We start from the raw sequence: 22,038 nt of genomic DNA, 5'->3' as shown, positions 1-22,038 counted from the left end.
AACAGTGTTATGATGTGTAGGATCAGGGATGAGATACTGGAGTGATGACAGGTGGGATACTGGAGTGATGACAGGTGAGAAACTGGAGCAATGACAGACATAACGTGATCACAGGTGGGACACTGGAATGATGACAGATGGGATACTGGAATGATGACATGTGAGATACTGGAGTGATGACAGATGGGATACTGGAGTGATAAGAGACAGAATACTGGAGTGATGAAAGGTTAGATACTTGAGTGATGACAGATAACATGATCACAGGTGGGATATTGGAGTGATGACAGGTGGAATAGTGGAGTGATGACAGATGGGATAGTGGAGAGATGACAGGTTTGATGCTGGAGTGATGACAGGTGGGATACTGGAGTGATGACAGATGAGATAACATGATGAGAAGTGAGATACTGGAGTAATGACAGATGGAAAATTGAGTGATGACAGGTGGGATACTGGAGTGATAAAAGGTGGTATAGTGACATGATGACAGGTGAGGTACTGGAGTGATGACAGGTGAGATACTGGAGTGATGACAGATATAGCATGATCGCAGGTGGGACACAGGAGTGATGACAGGTGGGATACTGGAATGATGACATGTGAGATACTGGAGTGATGACAGATGGGATACTGGAGTGATGACATGTTAGATATTGGAGTGATGAAAGATGAGATACTGGAGTGATGACAGACGATGCTGGAGTGATGAAAGATGAGATACTTGAATGATGACATGTGAGATACTGGAGTGATGACAGATGAGATACTGGAGTGATGACATGTGAGATACTGGAGTGATGACAGACAGGATGCTGGAGTGATGAAAGATGAGATACTGGAATGATGACATGTGAGATACTGGAGCGATGAAAGATGAGATACTGGAATGATGACATGTGAGATACTGGAGTGATGACAGACAGGATGCTGGAGTGATGAAAGATGAGATACTTGAGTGATGACAGATAACATGATCACAGGTGGGATGCTGGAGTGATGACAGGTGGGATAGTGGAGTGGTGACATGAGATAACATGATGACATCTGAGATACTGGGGTGATGACAGACAGGATGCTGGAGTGATGAAAGATGAGATACTTGAGTGATGACAGATGACATGATCACAGGTGGGATACTGGAGTGATGACAGGTGGGATAGTCGAGTGATGACAGATGGGATAGTGGACTGATGACAGGTTTGATACTGGAGTGATGACAGATGGGATACTGGGGATGATGACAGGTGAGATACTGGAGTAATGACAGAGATAATGTGATCACAGGTGGGACACTGGAGTGTTGACAGGTGAGATACTTAAGCTATTATATGAGAGTTACTGGAGCAATGTCAGTCAATGACATGTCAGTTACTGGATTAATAACAGGTGGGATACTGGACTGATGACAGGTTTGATGCTGGAGTGATAACAGATGAAATGCTCAAGTGATGACAGGTGGGATACTAGAGTGATGACAGATGAGATAACATGATGAGAAGTGAGATACTGGAGTGATGACAGATGGAAAATTGAGTGATGACAGTTGGGATACTAGAGTGATAAAAGGTGGTATAGTGACATGATGACAGGTGAGATACTGGAGTGATGACAGGTGAGATACTGGAGTGTCGACAGGTGAGATACTAGAGTGATGACAGGTGAGATACTAGAGTGATGACAGATGAGATACGGGAGTAACGGCAGATGAGAAAAAGTAATGACATGTGGGATACATAGTGATGACAGGAGAGTTATGAGAGTGATGACAGGTGGGATAGCAATGACGAGATATTGGGAGTGATGCTGAGTGATGATATGTGAGATACTGCTTGATGAGAGGTGTGAGTGAAAGGTGGAGTAATGGAACAATGTTAGGGTAGATACTGGTGTGATTTCATTTGGGATATTGGAGTGATGACATGTGAGATACTTAAGTGATGAAAGTGACAACAGGAGGTATATGGGAAAGATGACATGTGGGATGGCAGTGTCAACAGGAGAGATGTTGGATTGATGACAGGTGGGGTGACAGTGACAACAGGCGAGATATGGGAGGAATGACAGGTGAGATGATAGGGACAACATGAGAGATATCAGAGGAATGGCATGGGATGACTGAAGAGATATGTAAGTGAAGAGTGGTTTGGATCTCAGGGACAACAAAAAGGATATGGGAGGAATGACAGGTTGGATGACAGTCACAACATGTGAGATATGAGAATGATGCCAGGTGAGATGACAGGGACAAGAGGAGAGATATTGGAGGAATGACAGGTGGGATAACAGTGACAACAGGACAGACATGAAAGTGATCAGTGGTTGGATGACAGAGACAACAGGTGAGATATGGGAGTGATGACAGGTGGGATGACAGTGAGAACATATGATATATGGGAGGAATGACAGGTGTGATGGCAGTGACAACAGGAGAGAGATATGAATGTGATGTGTGGTTGGATGACCAGGGCACCAGAAAATATATAGGAGTGACAGATGGAATGACAGTGATGAGAGGTTGGATGACAGTGGCAATATGTATGGAAGATATGGGAGTGATAACAGGTGTGATGACAGTGACAACTGAAGAGATATTGGAGGAATGACAGGTGTAATGACAGTGGCAACAGGAGTAATGAGTGGTTGGATGACAGGGATAACAAAAGGGATATGGGAGGAATGACAAGTGTGATGACAGTGGGAACAGACGAGATTTGGGAGGAACAACAGGTTGGATGATAGTCACAACAGGTTAGATATGGGAATGATAACAGATGGGATGACAGTGACAACAGAAGATATCTAAGAGTGACAGATGTGATGACACTGACAAATGGAGAGATATGGGAAGAATGACAGGTGGCATGACAGTGTCAAGAGAAGAGGTATGGGAGTATGGCAGGTGGGAAGAGAGGGACAACAGGAAAGATATGGGAGTGATGACAGGTGGGATGACAGTGACAACAGGAATGATATGGGAGTGATGACAGGTGGGATGACAGTGTCAAGAGAAGAGGTATGGGAGTTATGGCAGGTGGGATGAAAGGGACAACAGGAGAAATATGGGAAAAGTGACAGGTGGGATGACGGTGGCAACAGGAGAGATATGGATGGAATGACAGGTGGGATGTCAGTGACAACAGGAGACATAGGGGAGGAATGACAGGTGTGATGACGGTGACAACTGAAGAGATGGGATAAATGACAGATGTGATGACAGTGACAACTGGAGAAAGATGGGAGGAATGACAAGTGGGATGACAGTGGCAACAAGAGAGATATGGGCGGAATGACAGGTGGGATGACAGTGACAACTGAAGCGATATGAGAGGAATGACAGGTGGGATAACAGGGAGAACAGGAGAGGTATGGGAGTTATGGCAGTTGTGATGAGAGGGACAACAGGAGAGATATGAGTGGGATGACAGTGGGAACAGACATGATTTGGGAGGAATGACAGGTCGGATGATAGTCACAACAGATGAGATATGGGGATGATAACAGGTGGGATGACAGTGACAACAGAAGAGATTTGGAAGCAGTGACAGATGTGATGACAGTGACAACAGGAGAGATATGGGAGTGATGGCAGGTGGGATGACAGTGACAACAGAAGAGGTATGGGAGTTATGGCAGGTGGGATGACAGTGACAACAGAAGAGGTATGGGAGTGATGACATGTCAGATGACAGTGACGAGTGAGGTATGGCAGTGATGACAGTGACAACAGATGAGATGTGCTAGTGACATTAGGTGAGATACGGGAGTGATGACAGGTGGGATGAGAGTTATGAACAGAGGGTAAAGATGACAGGTGGAATGCTAGAGGTATGAAAGGTGGCATGATTGCTGAGACACTTCTGATAGTTTTTTGTTAGAGTCATGGTGACGGAGCTTCTCACCTGGGAGGTACCCCATGCTTGAGTTCAGCATGAGTGTTGAGTGTTACATTCAGCAAACACCTACTATTTACACAGAGCTCTGTTCATTGAATACTATGAAGGCACTCAAAGTTTGCTCGGTTATGTCAAGTGAGTACCACATGTGTGATTACCTGAGTTACTCCAGAGACAGCTTCATCTGATAAAATTGTAACAATTTTGTTCAGCGAGGCATAAACGTGATAGATATTTCATACAGGGTAACACTCACCCTAGAGCAGGACATCCAGGTGGGAATGACAAGTGATGGCCACATGGTATGTTTCTTGTAGGTTTGTTAACTTTTAAGGTATGAATAGACTAACACTTAGTTTCTGAATATATACTCATCAATAAAAGAAATGCAAATTCAAACAAAAATAATTCTCATAAAGTAAGTGTTCATGTTTATGTCTTCTCTTTTAATACCTGACAAAAGAACAACAGATCTGCATTTCTTTTTCTGTTCAGTATATTTTATTTTGACTGTAAGAAATATGCTGAAAAAGAGACCCAGCGTGACCAGAAAATCTGGGGAAATTTAGACTTTATTCATTTAGGGCTTTAGCATTGCAGGGAAGGCAAGGCTGTTGGGAAGATAATATGGTTCATGGATTATGTGATAGACTAGGGTGTGAATTGCTAGGTTGAATGCGCACTGAATGTTGATGTATTGTAGGCTTTGGTGTTCACCCTTGTGGATGTTTAGTGTTGAGCAACCCATGCTTGTCATTGGAGGCAAGTAACAGGATTAGATGATGAGGATTGCTAGTTCGTGAAGCTACAGGTATATAGCCTCAACTTTCAGATGAAAGATGTGTGTGTGTATGGCACAGACTGTGTCCAAGCCCTGATTTTTTTAAACAAACTTAAGTTTTTACTCAAATCTCAAACTGAGTTTCACAATTTGAAACAGATGAATTTTTAACTCAACTGTATTTTGGACATGCAAAACCCAAACAGATTAAGTAAACTTTTCACGAAACTCAAATTGTTTCCCATACTTTTAGTTTTGTGCTGATTTCAGTTCATTCTGAGAAATGCGTTTTCTCAATTTTGAGTAAAATCTCACACTTAAGTAAAAACTCAGACTTAAGTTTGTTTCGAGAAACTGGGGCCAGACTTGCATGAGTTGAATCCTTGACTCACAGACAATAAACAGGTGTGCATGGATTTAATCCTTGACACAGACAATATCAAGGTGTCCGTGGATCGAATCCTTGACACATACAGAAATGTCATGAGTTGAATCCTCGACACAGACAATATCCAGATGGATAGGAGATTTATCCTTCACACAGATAATATCCAGGTGACCATGAGTTGAGTCCTCGACACATACAATATCAAGGTGAGCATGTGTTATATCCTTGTCACAGGTGCTATCCAGGTGAGTCACAGAAATTACATGTTGATGAAGGATGGAAATTGGAATTCTTGACAACTTTTATTGTTCATAAAACACTGTTTCAGGGAAAATGAAGAGAACACAGCCCCTGTGGGAGGCTCCACCTGTAGGAAAGGAAACAAAGCTCAAGTTGTACAACAGCCTGACTCGACAAAAGGTAGGTGGTACTTTCATCAGCATCACACAATGTCTCACAAAGGATCAGTCTTTCAATGGTGCTTCCCTGTTTGCCTTTGTCTGAGGTCAGACATGGGACATGAATGATACAAAGGTTTCATCTGGAAATTGCAACTCTTTACCTTCATTAGAAGTTAGTCAGTTGCTAAACTGATGGGATTTTTTGTTTAATTTGAGTTGAGTGAGATTCTTTGGTCAAAAAGGCAGTGTGACCATTTGATGCTCAGATTTTAAGCTGATTATATAGTTTACACATTATTGGTTATCTTGTTATACCATATAGGTAGATTGTTTATTATAGGATATTATCATCCTTATTGTACCACTCGTAGAGTATTGTTACTTATAACACTCATCATCCTCATAAGGTTATTCATATATCAATCATCGTTTTCCACCTATAAACTGCTACTTTGGTATCAGCTTGGAGTTTTATTAACAGAGTGCTGTGATACCGAAAGTGTATGGATACCATTTATGGATGCAATTCATGGATACCCTCAGTGTGGATACCTTATTTGGATACCAGTTACCTTGGATACGACAGGATAACAGCAGTGTCACCTTACGATGAGATGTCATCTGGGTTTAGAGCTATACAGAGGTATTGATCAGTGGCGGAACAAATATTTAAAGTTTGATGTCTCAGGAAGTCTAATTACTCTGCAAATTTTCTGTGTTGTTTTTCTTCATGAATACGTGATCAAAGTGATCTTTCACTGTTATTTTGGCTTAAAAACGTAATTTTATAGGTTTGGGTGATTTGAAGGAGAAGCTTGGGAAACTATATCAGGGAAAATAAATGTATACCATTAAAAGAATATAAGGAACATTTCATTCTTTCATATTTGTTTGTCAACAATAGTTAAAGGAAAGAATTTGATGTGCTGTAGCTTCTTTTGAGTGCCATGATAGATCAGCTATAGTCATGTGGAAACTTTATGTTTTTGTTTTTTTTAATATTTCAGCCTGTATACTATTATGGTATTTTGTAAACACTGTTTCTAATAATGTATAGATTATCCATATGAAAAAAGGATAAGTATTTCACTTCACTCATGTTCAGGACATGTCTCGACCAATCATTCACAATGGAGTTATCTCCCTTACATCACTCTTCATCGGTTAAATATCATGCATTCCTTGTTTTCTTGTTTGAATATTGATAGATATATCATGATGTGTTGTCGTTATCATCATCTTTGACAGTGTGCTCTTAAATTGATTGAATTAGGCCCTTCAAAGATCATGAAAGATTATTCCGAAATATAGCAGCCATATTAAATGTCATCCAACATACTGCATCATATTCATTCATCTTCATATTTGTCATGGCCTTGTAAAGATTTGATTTCAAATCAAGAGACATGTTTCTATAATTTTTTTTATTCCTTGTATCTTTGTACATAAGCGATAAATGTCAAACAATTAAATGTTTCACCAGCTAAGGAAGTCATGAATACATTTGATTTTGAGACATAATTTGATGAAAAAGTATGTGATAGAAAAATAGATAGTGAAGATTCAGAATATCGACATCTTTGAAGATTTCAATCTCTGTAACAACCCTTTAACATTCTTATATCATATATAAACACTACAAGCAGCAAGCACTGAAACCCAAATTGTTGAGATTTTAGTGTTTCTTACAAGATGTTGTTATCATGGTGTCTTAAGTTCCACTGTATAGAATGGCCTGATGTGGATCGAAAATAATTGTTCACAGATTTAACAAGTTTTAGATTTTATTATATTTTATATTGAAACCCTATCAATGGTTGATAAACCTGATGAGCCCCTATTAACACTAGTTGTGTGTGAATTTTTTTGAGAGTTGGAGAGTGGGTGGATTGGGAGGGTGGCATGTAGAAGTTGGTGAGATGAACAATAAGTATTGATATATGGATATATAACTTATTCAGTACGATATATGTGATGTTTCAGTGTTGAAGCTAACTAATGCTGTTATCAAGCAAGTGAATTGTATCTATTGTTATAAAGATGTACATACATAGAACTGGCCCCCGCCCCCTTCAACACACACATGCTGTTCAAAAACATTCATCTGAAACCAGTTTTGAAAAAGTGCTTTCTCCTTTATTGCTTTTTCTTGTAGAAGCAGTTCTATAAATATTAGCATGAATAAAGCCATACTTGTGTGCAGTTTTATGAAACATCTTTCTGCAATCCATATACAACTTGGGAATGGTTTTAATGCTAGGAATGATGCAAGTCTTGTTAAATCTTCACAAACAATCAAAAGTTATACTCTGAAGTCAGTATATATATATATTTCACAACCTCGATTGGTCACTGTTGAATGGCCATCTTTTTGCAATGATTTTCTGACGACTAGGTGCTTTTCTCATTGGTCAAAGGAATACATGAGTTACAATGTACTCAGTACTGTTGTATAAGTTTGATATTGTCCACATTGTTTGGACCTGTGTTGGCATAGCCTACTAAATGAATAGTTTAGACAGAATCTATGTGGGTTGTATGTCATTATATCCCAACTGTCTGATACTTTGCCTATATCAAATATTGTGTTTTTCAAGCACAGATTTTATTACATACGGCCATCGGGAATTGTTTCCAGTGTGTAATATCCAACATTGCATATTCATATAATCTATATTGACATTTGTTAATTATCCTTCTTAAAGGTGTTTCCATATGTTTATTGTGTAATAAGTCCAAAACTTCTAGGATCCAACTAAAAATTCTGAATTACATGTTTTGTAATATCCTTTTATTTCTACGTATTGCAAACCCATAAATCCATTGTTTTCCATGAAACAACAGGATAGCAAATTAACCCCATAATGTTGGAGTAATTCATTTCATACATACATATGATTCTACACTTAATGCAATAAATTTACTTGTACATCTTTGAAAAAGTCTCAGATGTTTCTGATTTTTCTTTCTCAGTGTCAGTATAGTTTAGATAAGACATTTTATGGGTGTTTCTTTCATTGCTGCCACTGACAGCTCTGACTTCACAGTTATCTTCACTGCCATAATGCTACATGCTACATTTGTTGTACAAAGGGACTTCACATGTGATATAGATTAGATTTTATTGGACATCATTCTTTGTATAAGTACTGCACTGTTATGACAACTTGTGATAAGAGTCAATAAGAGTTATCTTTTAGATAAGCTACTGTATATGGGAGTATCAGATGTAGAGTCACAGAGTTACGATATTTCAAAGCTATTGACTTCGAAGGTGTCAGTATTTCTGTTGTAGCAAGATTGGTATATTATTGCTGATGAAGGATATATATTTATGTTTGTATATTGTTAGGTTTACCTTGCCTACTTCTGAATGTCAGATTCTGATTGGCCGACACCATTCTGATTGGGCGATAAATTTTGATTGGTTGATAAAATTCTGTAATCTGTTTATGATTGATAAGAATAATGTGAAATTAGTGCTATCACTGTAGGCACGAAAAACGGACCCTCATGAATGTGGTAAGCGGAAGTTGTACGCGAATGGAATGAGGTAATGACGCGTCTCCGTTGTTTCTGTTAACAGTTTTAATTAATAGAAATGGGATTGAATTTAATGAAATAAAAAAAATGTTTTCTGACACCATACGTTCTGGGATGACTGTGTACCCACGCTATAGTGCGGTGTGTTGCTTCACATTGTAAGTACTCGACTGGTGGTATGTCTTGTCATTTGTAATTTAGATCTACTACGATGTTTTGCTATTGGTATAATTATTATTGAGAAAACCCTGCATGTTTTCATCATCTGAAAAATATGGATATGTACGATAAACACTGTTAGTTGTCATCCACATTGAATTTCACTAGTTTAGGTTATTTTCCTGACTGTAACAGCGGATTTGTTGATGAGCTATTTTCAATTTCATGGAGGGTTGTGATCGCAGTTCAACTTTTTTTATGGGAGCCACAGATTACTCATGCGGTTTAACCGAATCCGCGGTATCACAAAGCGTGTTATTGAAAGGGATGACTGTACTATATTTCCAGAATATTGCTGTAAATTTTTTTTTCTTTTTTCAGTGAATGGTAAAAAGTGGAAAAATATCTAACTGTAGTATTCAGTATTAGTAGGTGAGAATCATGTGAATGTGCCGTCTTTAGTTTGCTTCTTTCAGTTAGATTGAGCTATGGGAACAATTCCAAGTCTTGAGGGTAAATTGACCTAGTCATCAAAATAACTATACATGTCCACCTCTGGCTTCCTGTCAGTCTGGTATGTATAGCTTGTCTTCTTCACCTGAAGAAGGGGCAAGAACTGGCCCAGAAATGTATTTTACAATAAATAGTAAGTTGCCATCCATGTACTCATCTTGTATCATCAAGACTTGTTTAGAACTTACAATATAGTCTGGACACAGATAAGGGTGACAATACAGTGGGGAACTTGTTATATGACAATGCATGTTGAGTCTTCTGTTCTAAGACTTGCATTTTATCAGTAAGAGATTGTTTGAATATTAATAATATTTTTGTCAAAAACTTCAAAAAAAGGAGAGACCTCATCCAAGTCGTCTCCCTTTGGTCATCAGTCAAATAAAAATGGTTACAAGCTGTATCCACAGGAGTTGTGTCCCCTTGACTACACCCTACCTGGTTTTAATGAAGCAGACGTCATTAAGGCACAATAATCAATATCAGTAATAACTCATCAGGGTGATTATCACGAGCCAGCTGATGTCGTCAGTAGGGGTTTGGGGGTGTGTATGTGGGTGGGTGTGCTTAGAGGAGTGGTATTCCTGGTGGTTGGTGGGGGAGAAACGTTCATTACTTGACAGTTGTCACCTTAATGGATGGAATATTAGCAGTAGGCTTCACTCTCAGAGTTCTTGTTGTCATTGTACATACCAGTGTTAGAACAAGTAATAGAACAAATATTTTCTGTGACAAATCGAGACGCAGAAGGAATTTTTAAAAGTCTGTATGGTCTTTTTGTGGTTACATTTCATCACATTTTCTTGTTTTTGTTGAAGATATTATTTATGAGTGTTTATTGTGAAACATGGGGAATATTCTTGATGACCGATACAAGAAAACATCCCATATTAGGAGATGCTTTTCTTGATTATGTCACTTTTATGGACCAATCACAGACCATCAGAAGCCTACAGGGAAACATGCCCAGAGAAGAAAGATGGAGATCTGGTTAAGTCCTCTATGGAACATTTTGTGTTTCCAAATATACATAAAAATATATCAACAATTTTTACATTTAGATCAAAATTACTTTTAATAAATAGAGAATTTCACCCTGTGTCTTTGTATATCAAATGTATCAAAGCGAGTCGATAATAAGTTTACAACTCAATAGCTTATAGCGGAGTTCTAAACTTTTAATGACGAGTGGAAAGGGATCTAGATGAGGCCATCTTGTGATGTTGAAAGTGATTGTGTTATTTTCCTTCCATCTCTCATGACCAGTATTTGTATACAAATAGATGAGGGAACCAAACATTTCATTTTTTGTTGTGTTGATCGTTTCCTTGCATGAAAATTTATAGTTTGTAGCTCTTGCACTGGAATTGGCCCTCAGATGAAGAATCCAAACCCATTACATAAGTGAAAGAAGGACTGTCTGTTTCAGCATACACGTCTTTGTGGTTTCTTTGTGTGAGTGAGTGAGCTGGGTTTCATGCTGATGTGAACATTATTCCCGTTACATCTCTGGATATTGGGAAAAGGCCAGAAGTGATGTGAGTCTCAGGTCTGGTAACTTCAAAATGTTACCAGCCCGAAGAGGATTTAACCAGACAATGTATGGTGAATTTACCCAGATGAATGGACCATCTAACATTTTTACCAGACAATTGGACTGGCTATCTGTAAATATTAGACCATTAATTTTTTAACCTTTCCTGGGTGGTCGGGCAAGCCTAATTTCCAGCCTGGTTGCACTTTTTTTAAATCATGGTTTGAGGCAGGGTTATACAAGTGGTGGGACTGGTCACAAATTTGTTTAAGTTCATCGATGTTTGTCACAGGAAATATGTGTATCTTTTTAATTTAAGTCTTTATTTCCTGCCTCAGTGTGGTTGCCAAGAAGTTTGATGGGTGACTGCAAGTGATGTTTAGGGCCTCCCTGCTCAGTACTTCATTGGCTTTGACTTTATTTGAAATATGCCACAGAACACCCAGCAGTGCATGTGTACCTGATAGCAAGAGATGGTGATATGACAGTTCACCTTCTAGCACCAAATGGGACGCATATTCAGTAAATAGTATTGACCACTGCCTGTGTTCACCCACCACTGCATGTGTACCCGGTAGCATGAGATGGTGATATGACTGTTAACGTCAGGTGCCTCAGAGGCAGCTTGTGATGCATGTTTCTCAAGGAGCTGAGTATGACAAGCAGGTACAAACTGATCCGTCGACTGGGCAGATCATGTTTTTGCTCAGCTATACCTATACGTGGTGTGGATATTAAAACCAATATATGTCACACATTGACTACTTATTTCGGCTAACTTACAGGCTTTTCTTTGTACCTTTCAAGCTTTTGTACCTCTGTCCATCAAGGAATTTCAGTACAATGCACTCATGGCATGTGATGTTTAACAGAGTTATCTACCCTGTCATCTGCGGCAATTGACTGGAATGTAGTATGTGATGATAAAGGTACATCTCTGTTCTAAAATATTGATGATAAGAACATTATCAGCAGTGTTAGTTTAGGTTGTATGGTACAAGATTTTAATCAGACTATCAAATTTAAACTTAGACTTAGATGCAGCGATTGTCATGCTATAAGTGCACCCGATTTATTCCTGATAATCAGCAGCTCCTTCTGTGGAAACCATCTCCATTATTTGTTTCGCAGAGCATGTCATTAAACTCGATACCAGACTGCCAAAGGGATGCAACTCTGGATGATGACTTGTGTCTGGGCCCCCTCAGTCCAGAACACCCTGAGTTTTTTTTTGGTTTTTTTTTTGCCAAATAAAATGGACTTAAATGTCCTGGGATGATTTCAACAAACAGACAATAATTTACATTGGAGTTAGTGAGTATGGTTTTACAGCACTTTGAGCAATATTCCAGGAATGTCACAGAGGCTGGAAACCTGAAGGTATGTGTAAGACGAGTATATGTATGACAACTTCATCTTTATTGTGTAACACAATGTTTCTGGACTACTTCTTGCCCCTTCTTTGCGTGATTCAATCTGGGCCACTTCTTGCCCCTTCTTTGCGTGATTCAATCTGGGCCACTTCTTGCCCCTTCTTTGCGTGATTCAATCTGGGCCACTTCTTGCCCCTTCTTTGCGTGATTCAATCTGGGCCACTTCTTGCCCCTTCTTTGCGTGATTCAATCTGGGCCACTTCTTGCCTCTTCTTTGCGTGATTCAATCTGGGCCACTTCTTGCCTCTTCTTTGCGTGATTCAATCTGGGCCACTTCTTGCCCCTTCTTTGCGTGATTCAATCTGGGCCACTTCTTGCCTCTTCTTTGCGTGATTCAATCTGGGCCACTTCTTGCCTCTTCTTTGCGTGATTCAATCTGGGCCACTTCTTGCCTCTTCTTTGCGTGATTCAATCTGGGCCACTTCTTGCCTCTTCTTTGCGTGATTCAATCTGGGCCACTTCTTGCCTCTTCTTTGCGTGATTCAATCTGGGCCACTTCTTGCCTCTTCTTTGCGTGATTCAATCTGGACTACTTCTTGCCCCTTCTTTGCGTGATTCAATCTGGGCCACTTCTTGCCTCTTCTTCACATGATGCAATCGATTCAATCACCCCAAGAAGGGGCAAGAAGTAGCCCTAAAACGCTGTGTTATACAATAAAGAAGAAAGTGTCTAATAAAAACTTGTCTTACAGCTCTCTTCAGGTTTCCACCCACTGTGACATTTGTTTAGATATATTGTACTGTGAAGCGTTTCACAGCGTCATCTCATACCTTTCATATTTAAAAAAAAAATAAAATCTTTATTCCTTGTATTGACATGAGGGCCTGTGGGTCATTTGACTCACTGACAGAGTGAACTGATATATCACTGGAGTCACTAAGACAGGGGTGCATCAATATATCACTTTATATTCAGCTGACATGTGATATACTGTTCAATATGAAACTTATGTAATCAAGGAACACAAATTAATTTTATTCAAGGTGTTATGTTATATCACAAGTGAACACCCTAAACCATCAGAGCTTGTGAGTGTTATGCTCCACTGCAGCATGCATTCAAACACAGCAGCATTGTGCCACAATCTTCCCACGTTATCAAAACTTTAACTATACATGCAGAACTAGGTTGAAAAATGGGTGAAAATGACAAATTCAACATGGCTGCCATGTTATGGTAAGCACTATCGCTGTAGCCCAAGAGTACTTTACTCTTCATTTTAGCACACTCTGATAACTGAAGGCCGTGCTGATAACTTAAAAGGCCATACTGATAAATTAAAAGGCCGTACTGATAACTTAAAAGGCCATACTGATAACTGGGGGTAAAGCCTGAAGATTTCTGCAGGCAACATTTCAAACCTCTGATGTTCATGCTTTCCATGACTGAAATTATGCAAAAATGTGATTCTTTTTTTAGGTTGCGTTAAAAACCTTCATCTTCATCACATTCATCTTCATCACATTCATCTTCAATTCATGCACATTATACAACGTTTAATATTTTGGAAACTTCTTTCAAAGATAAGACTTACATGTTTAAATGGCATGTTGAATCAAATTCTGTCAAAACACTGTAAACTATTGTCTTGTGTTGACTGTTAAACATGAGGGGAAGTGAGGTAGCCTTGTGGTTTAAGTTCTTCCTCATCACACCGAAGATCTGGGTTTGTTTCCCTACATGTGTATATCTGATTATGTCTGTGATTCCATACCGCTAGTTTGGTGTTAAAAGTAGCATAAAAACACTTCATGTTACAATACGCTTAATTCAGAAAGGCTGTCCAATAAATATCAATCACACCCACGTGTACACCAAGTGTACACATGGAACAACCACATGCATCCACACACACAGAAATTGGTTTCCCACCTTGTGCCCATGTAGAGAATCAAACTCAGGAAAGTGATGAGGAAATGCTTTAACCACCAGGATTCGGTTTAATAACATTAATAATAATAATAATAAACAGAGCACACCACCCTCGTTCCTCTCTTAATCGTTTATACATGCCAATCAATTCTGGAGGTCGAGGTTTGATTAATGTGGAAGCTCTTCATGATAGAATTCTATTGTGCACTTTTGCACATATTTATTTATCGGATGATCCTCTGGTGATGTACGTCAAGACTCATGATGAAAGCAAGGAATTCCACAGCTATTTTAAGCGTGCCAAGGTTGTTAAACACAATCTGAAATTTGAAGTTGATTTTGCTCATGGTGATGTACTGCTGGATGGTACAGCGATGGGAGTAAACCAGGTGAAGTCCTTTACCAAATCTGCCCAGAGTCAGTCCTTTGTGGAGAAGCTGTCTGAGAAGCCATTGCATCGTGTGTACATGCAGTGGGTGGAACAGAACAGCAGTCCAACCGACTCCTTCGCCTGGATGAAGTCGGCTGGTCTCAAACGTGAAACTGAGGGCTTCCTTTTTGCTGCTCAGGACCAGTCACTTCCCACCTGCAATCGCCAGAATGTTATTCTTAAAGAAAATATCAATATGAAATGTCATCTTTGCAATGAATTCACAGAGACTGTCCAACACCATGTCAGTGGATGCCCTTCCTTGGCACAAACAGCATATCTTAAAAGACATGATGGCATGGCTCGCTGCTTTTATTATCGTCTCCGCCATGCCTGTGGCTTTGACCCTGAGGTCCATCCATGGTACGACCCTGAACATGTCCAGGGCGTCCTGGAAAATGATGCTTTTAAGCTTCTCTGGAATAGGTCAATATACAGCCAGAGACGAATTCCAGCCAACAAACCTGATCTTGTTCTTTTTGATAAAGCCAATGAAATTATTTATATCATTGAATTTTCTGTCCCTTTTGATAGCAATGTGATTGGCAAGATTCAGGAAAAGCATGATAAATATGCTGACCTCGCCTTTGAAATGTCTCGCCTGTATCCTAAGTACACTGTCGTCAGGCTCCCCATTGTTCTCGGTGCCCTTGGTTTGGTACCTCCTGATCTCTTGGCACAGATGAGGAGAGTGTCCGGGTTCTCCATATTCTCCGGAAAGTTCTTGGTGGGTTCGACTAGGCAGTGTTTCCTGGGAGAAGTCCCATTCGCTGTCTGGGCTACGTGTAGAGGGGGTGAGGGCCCTGAGCTGATGATGAGCTTTACCAGCCTGACTGTGCCAGGATCACCCAAACCCTCTCTGCTGCATTTTAATCTTAATCTGTGAAACATAATAATAATGATAATAATAATAATAACATGCGCATATATATTGTGCCAAACTCCACTCACCAGGTGAATGCTCATAGCACTAACAGTCAAAGCAAGCATATCATTACTCCAGATAACCCAAGCTGCCTGTTAGGTGCCAGAAGGTCATAGTTACATGACATATTCCACCAGGTACCCATTTTCTGCTGGGTGAACAGAGGCAATTTTTAAAAAAAAAACAACACTTGCCAAAGATGAGACCACATGTGTCACATGTGCTTCGTTGTGGGGCAGGACTGATGTCCAAGAAACACTCAGTTTAACCACAAGGCTACCCTACTGCTCCTGCAATGATAAGATTAAATGTTAAAAACAAAGGAATCGTACATGGTTTCAAGTCAGCTCTTTTGATATTCCATATTTGAAGTATGGCTGGTAGTTAATACTGTTGACAAGGTTTCGTAATGAAACTACTAGAAAACCTGTCAACATTTCACCAAAATTAGCTGTATTGGTGTATTGATTAGCCATAAAAAGCCAAATCAGCAACTCTGTTGTGAAAACATGAAAATCTGCTGACGAGGCTGAATACAACAATATTTCTGATCAATTACAATCCCAGAATTGTAGCTGAGTGAACGAGAGTCTGAGAGAACATTGCACATCATGGCTGTTTTGAGTGAGTGAGTGAGTGAGTGAGTGAGTGAGTGAGTGAGTGAGTGAACACTGATATGTTGCATTGTGAAGCATTTCAAGTCGGGGCTCATCTCAAAATGTTTATATTTTTAAAGAAAATCGTTAATCCTCTCAATGACACAAGGGCCTGTGCAGCACCCCTGTAACAGTGAGTCAAGCGATATGTTGATACACTACTGTAACAGTGAGTCAAGTGATATATCGATGCACCTCTGTAACAGTGAGTCAAGTAATACATCGATGCATCTCTGTAACAGTGAGTCAAATAATACATCGATGCACCTCTGTAACAGTGAGTCAAGTAATACATCGATGCACCTCGGTAACAGTGAGTCAAGTGATATATTGATGCATCTAGCACTTAGGTGATATTTCAAGATCTTGTTCTTTGAAATTCAAGAAACATGCAGACTCTTCCCTCAACAAAAAGCATTCATCACTGAAAAAAAAATGTTGCTTTCTTCAGGAATATTTGATTAACCATTTCATGAATTTTCATAAACTTTACATAACTTCCATCATTTTGGCTGTTAGAGAGTATTCTGGTCTTCTTCAGTAGAGAGCGTGATCATTCTCTGTCAGATTCATCAATGGTGGCCGGAAACAGAACTGCCTTATCCATCATGGCATCCTGTGGAAATCAGGCCTCGACAATGGTCTGCTAGACATGCTGGGCAAATAGAGTATTCATTAATCTGTAGTGTAAGGAGCTGGACTGAAGGCTGGTGGAACAGTTTAAATGTCGGCTTCCTTAAACTGTTTACCGTAAACAGAAGCAAGGGTCAGAGATGAAGGGAATATTTTTTATGTTAAGTGTAAAACATGGGAACTTCATGGAATTGGTAGCAGGTGATAAGCGTCTGTGTCAGTGTGATAAGTCTGTGTTGGTGTGATAAGTCTGTGTCAGTGTGATAAATCTGTGTTGGTGATTCTGTGTTACAGAGTTACAGTAGAGTGATTGTAGCTCACATACTTTAACATTGACTAGAGACTGTCGTAGTGATAAGGAATTCCTGTGCTTTCACATAGACTTAACGACTGTCACATGTGATAGTAGCTCCCATACTTCGACGTAGACTTATGACTATCATACTGCAAAGGTACTTGGAACCCCTGTGCTGCAACAGAAAGTTTTTTCTGTCAAAGCTATAAGGTGATTGTAACTCCCATTCCTTGTCATAGACTTATGACTGTCTTGCTGACAATGTAATTGGAACCCCTATGCTTTGACGTAAACTTTTGTCTGTCAAAGTCATAAGATGATTGTATTTCCCATACTTTAACACAGACTTACGACTGTTGTACTGATAGGGTAAGTGAAAACACTATGCTTTTACGTAAACTTTTGTCTGTCAAAGTCATAAGATGATTGTATTTCCCATACTTTAACACAGACTTACGACTGTTGTACTGATAGGGTAAGTGAAAACACTATGCTTTTACGTAAACTTTTGTCTGTCAAAGTCATAAGATGATTGTATTTCCCATACTTTAACACAGACTTACGACTGTTGTACTGATAGGGTAAGTGAAAACACTATGCTTTTACGTAAACTTTTGTCTGTCAAAGTCATAAGATGATGATTGTAATTCCCATACTTTGTCATAGACTTACTACTGTTGTACTGATAAGGTATGTGAAAACTCGATGCTTTTACATAAATTGTTTTGCTGTCAAAGTCATAACATGACCGTAACTTTGTGGAGTGGGGCTCAGTCATGTTCGACTTTTATTACATGTCTCAAAGTTGATCAGGTGCTATGATATCAATGATTCGAAAAGTCATATCAGTACATAATCACTGAAACAATTCACCAAGTTGAGAATGTACTTAAAAACTTCAAGACACAATTACTTTTTATAATAGTTCTGTCTGTCATCAATAAGTACCAATTCTCCCTTGGTTATGCTTTATTTCTTGTTTTGTAGAAGAAGTAATTATGGCAGTTGTGAACTGCATCATCAGATGGTAGGTTTGAGATGAACATGTCGTGTAAAAAAAATCAGGAAACTGATCTTGTGAAACCAAAATCTGTCTGCTGAATGCCATTTTGATGATATTTTACTTGCGTCATTATGATAATAATTATCATATGGTACAGCTAATTATGTCATTTGACTTATCTTTACCTTAACCAGTGAGAAATCACAGGAACCAACACTACACATTTTTAACAACATTTCTTTGTGTCAAGTCATCTTGATGTTCTTTTTGTTGTGTTTCTGGGTCTATCATAATTTATACAACCAATCATATGATTCAATATGACTTGACCTTACCAAATAAAAAATCCCAGTCCGTTATCACAAAACCAGTGTCTGAACATTGCAAACAACATATTTAACATAATACCTCATTAGATGTTTTTTTTTCCTGTATTGATTTATCTTAAACAATACATTATTTATTTAGTTTGATCTAACTTGACCTTGCAAAATAGGAAAATCTGCTCTGTTCTTATGAAACCAATGGCTGTGTGTTGTAAACAACATTTTCTACATCATACATCATCTGGCTGTTATTTTGCTTGGATTGTTCTATCACACCATTATGCAACCAATTATGTTTTTTGACCTATCTTGACCATCAAACATTGCGCCATATACTGCACATGAAAAGAAATGGATAAAAAACTGGATTTGTGTGAAGTCTGTAGCCAAGCATAAAACCAATACAAGTATTGATTGAGAATGACTTGACTAGTCATGCAAGTCATGTCTACATTACGTTTGTTTTTTATTTTCGGCATTCAAACCTCAGCCCTTCTTTGGTCAAAGATAACAGTGATGTCAGTACTGGAGGCACAATATTAATCAATTCTTTGTTGTCTGAACATAATATGGCGTGTGTTCTTGCTCTCTGAGCTGTGACAATCCAGTACAGTATGTTTCCCATTTTTATGACATTCGTGTACACTCTTCCAGGTCTGTATGTTGACTGCAGATCTTCAAACCCTTGTTGCCATTGATGTGACCATTGAAATACTTAGTTCAAGTACATTGTTGAATCATTTAATAGACTATCGTAGTGTGTCTGTAAGAATTACCAACAATTGACCCTACTTGCTGAGGCGCTGTATTGGAGGCAGCCAAGCAAATCACTTTCTACTATCTGCCTCCTGTTTATTATCTAACGTTTATAGTAATTACACACAGGACAAAGAGAGGTGACCTATGTTTGGTACACTCATAACAATGATAACGCATTGAAACAACGATGAACACAGTTGGACGTCAGCATGTTGCTGCAGACGGAACAATAATCGAATACTCCTGCAGTTCATTCAGCCTTGAAGCAGCAGCATTTTTATTACCCCTCTCTCTGCGTGATACAGGGTGTTAATCATTGGCGGCTAGCTCTACCAATCATGTTGATAAGTTGGTGTATGAGGTATATCCGTATACTTGTTCATATGTCTATAACCAACACATAGTGATTAACAAGGTGTTCAATAATGCATGCTGGCCCCTGCTTTGATCAGTCAGGAATGCCGAGTGGATGACCGTCACATGGGACTGATAAAGATGCCATGATGGCTACAGTCAAAACATCCCGAAAAAATATGACGCTCTTCTCCTTTTGTCAAAACGGGAACCTTGGTTTATTAGGGGTTTGGGAGATGTAAAGCTTAGTTTGAACCAAGGCTGTATTCAGCCTTGGTGATGGCTGGCTCCAATTGTTTGATCAGTAAATGAAAGAAAATTGAGAGTTTACAAAATCGGATTAATAGTCCTTCCTTTGTTGCTGCCCACATGGGTAAAATATGTAAAGCACTTTTCTGCTGTCCCCTGTCATTATAATCATGGGATATGGCTACTAGTGGCATAAACCTCAGCTTATTCACTAACTCTTTGGTTGCTGTGACGATGTTTCTGATCATCTAACATTTCTACAGACAATCCCACTTAACCGTTTGACCCATGTGATTTAGATCAAGTTTGTAGGGAAATACCGAAACAATATGATATCCAGACACAGTCAATTAATGGTCCTCATACCTTGCAACATGTATTTGTAATGAAATATGAAACATTTCGAAATCTCTGGAGGGTTTGAAATTTGCCAGACTAAAAACATGGCTGTTTGGTGTCAACGGGACCTGTAGTAAATCTATTGCAATGTACTCTGCAGCAGGGCCTGTGTGTAGCATTGACCAGTTCTAATTTGATAAAAAGGAAATATTAACTGTAGCTCCATATGTAAGCTGACTCAGTGTCAGCAGAATGTACTCTGATGTTTTCAGTCCTCGGTTCAGAAAATATGTTTTATGAAAAATATGAGCAAATTATCATTTTGATCAGGCTTTCTCAGTTCTCTCTAATTTAGTTACCAAAATTGTATTTTTGACATTTCTACTCAGTTTAGTTATTTGTCTACTAAACTGGCTACTGAATTAATCTCTGGTGTTGTTTCATCAGTATTGCTAGTATCCACAATAATCTAGCAAGCAGACACACCAAACACTGCTGTTTTTGTGAAATGGCTACCAGATTTGCCACAGACTACTGTGTTTGTGAAATGGCTACAAACTTTGTTTTTACTGTTGCTTTTGTGAAATAGCTACCAAATTTGCCTTAGACTGCTGTGTTTGTGAAATTTTGTCTATCATTGATGCTTTTGGGACATGGCTTCTATCTTTGTCTAATGCTGCTGCTTTTGTGACATGACTACTGAATTTGACAAATGCTACTGCTTTGTGAAATGGTTACTGTAACTGTCAAATGCTACTGCTTTTGTGACAGGGCTACTGAATTTGTCATATGCTACTGCTTTTGTGACATGGCTACTGATTTGTCAAATGCTACTGCTTTTGTGAAATGATTACTTAATTTGTCTAATGCTGATACTTTTGTGAAATTGCTACTAAATGTGTGTGAAGTGAACAAGCTTCTAAACTGACCGGGTAATAGTGTGTCCATGTGCCCCTCACAGCAGGCATCACTGCCACAAACTTCATCACTGGTTTGTTTCTTTCAGAGTCAATTATTTACAGGACCCTGTCAAAGAGTTACAACAATGTTGAATGATTGCATAAACAATTAACAAACAAATTAATTAAACCATGCTGCATGCTACCTCCCATGACTTGATATCTTATGCAATATATTAAAAGCATTCAATGTATTCAGTGTTCATTGATGTAAATTGATGAAGACTGCTAGTGATGATGATGCATTGATCCATGGGCTGCCAATCAAATCGATACAGAGCTTTTGTATATCCCGATCAAATGAGCCATGATACATCAGTGTTTAACTTTGAATATTGCCAAATTGTGATATCTGTTGAGAAAAAAGACTTACTTTTGCCTGAGGAGTAAAATATATGTTTACTTATGTTCCCCTTCATAAGTAAACTTTTTTCTGAAATTGTTACATTAGAACTGTGTTAGACATAGCACTTACAAATTATCAACATTCACAAAGCCTGTGTATAAACTTAATTGTCTAGTTTCCAAATGATCATGGAACAGCACTGTCAAAATTTGATGAAGTACTTTAAAACTGGCTTTGGTGTGA

The 22,038-nt window shown here is 38.9% G+C and overlaps 1 protein-coding gene across 1 annotated transcript in view; it reads left to right on the top strand.

The window, feature by feature from the left end:
• The window catches only part of LOC137262277 (cysteine--tRNA ligase, cytoplasmic-like), a 263,287-nt gene that overhangs the window by 2,205 nt on the left and 239,044 nt on the right, over nucleotides 1–22,038 (top strand). The window contains exon 2 of the mRNA XM_067800090.1: nucleotides 5,394–5,485. Within this exon, the coding sequence (XP_067656191.1) occupies nucleotides 5,394–5,485 (92 nt within the window). The remainder of the gene's footprint in view (nucleotides 1–5,393; nucleotides 5,486–22,038) is intronic.

Source organism: Haliotis asinina, chromosome 14 (assembly GCF_037392515.1).
Source record: "Haliotis asinina isolate JCU_RB_2024 chromosome 14, JCU_Hal_asi_v2, whole genome shotgun sequence".
Classification (NCBI taxonomy): Eukaryota; Metazoa; Mollusca; class Gastropoda; order Lepetellida; family Haliotidae; genus Haliotis; species Haliotis asinina.
Note: the sequence above shows the minus strand (reverse complement) of the source record. Positions and strands in the feature narration are given on the sequence as shown.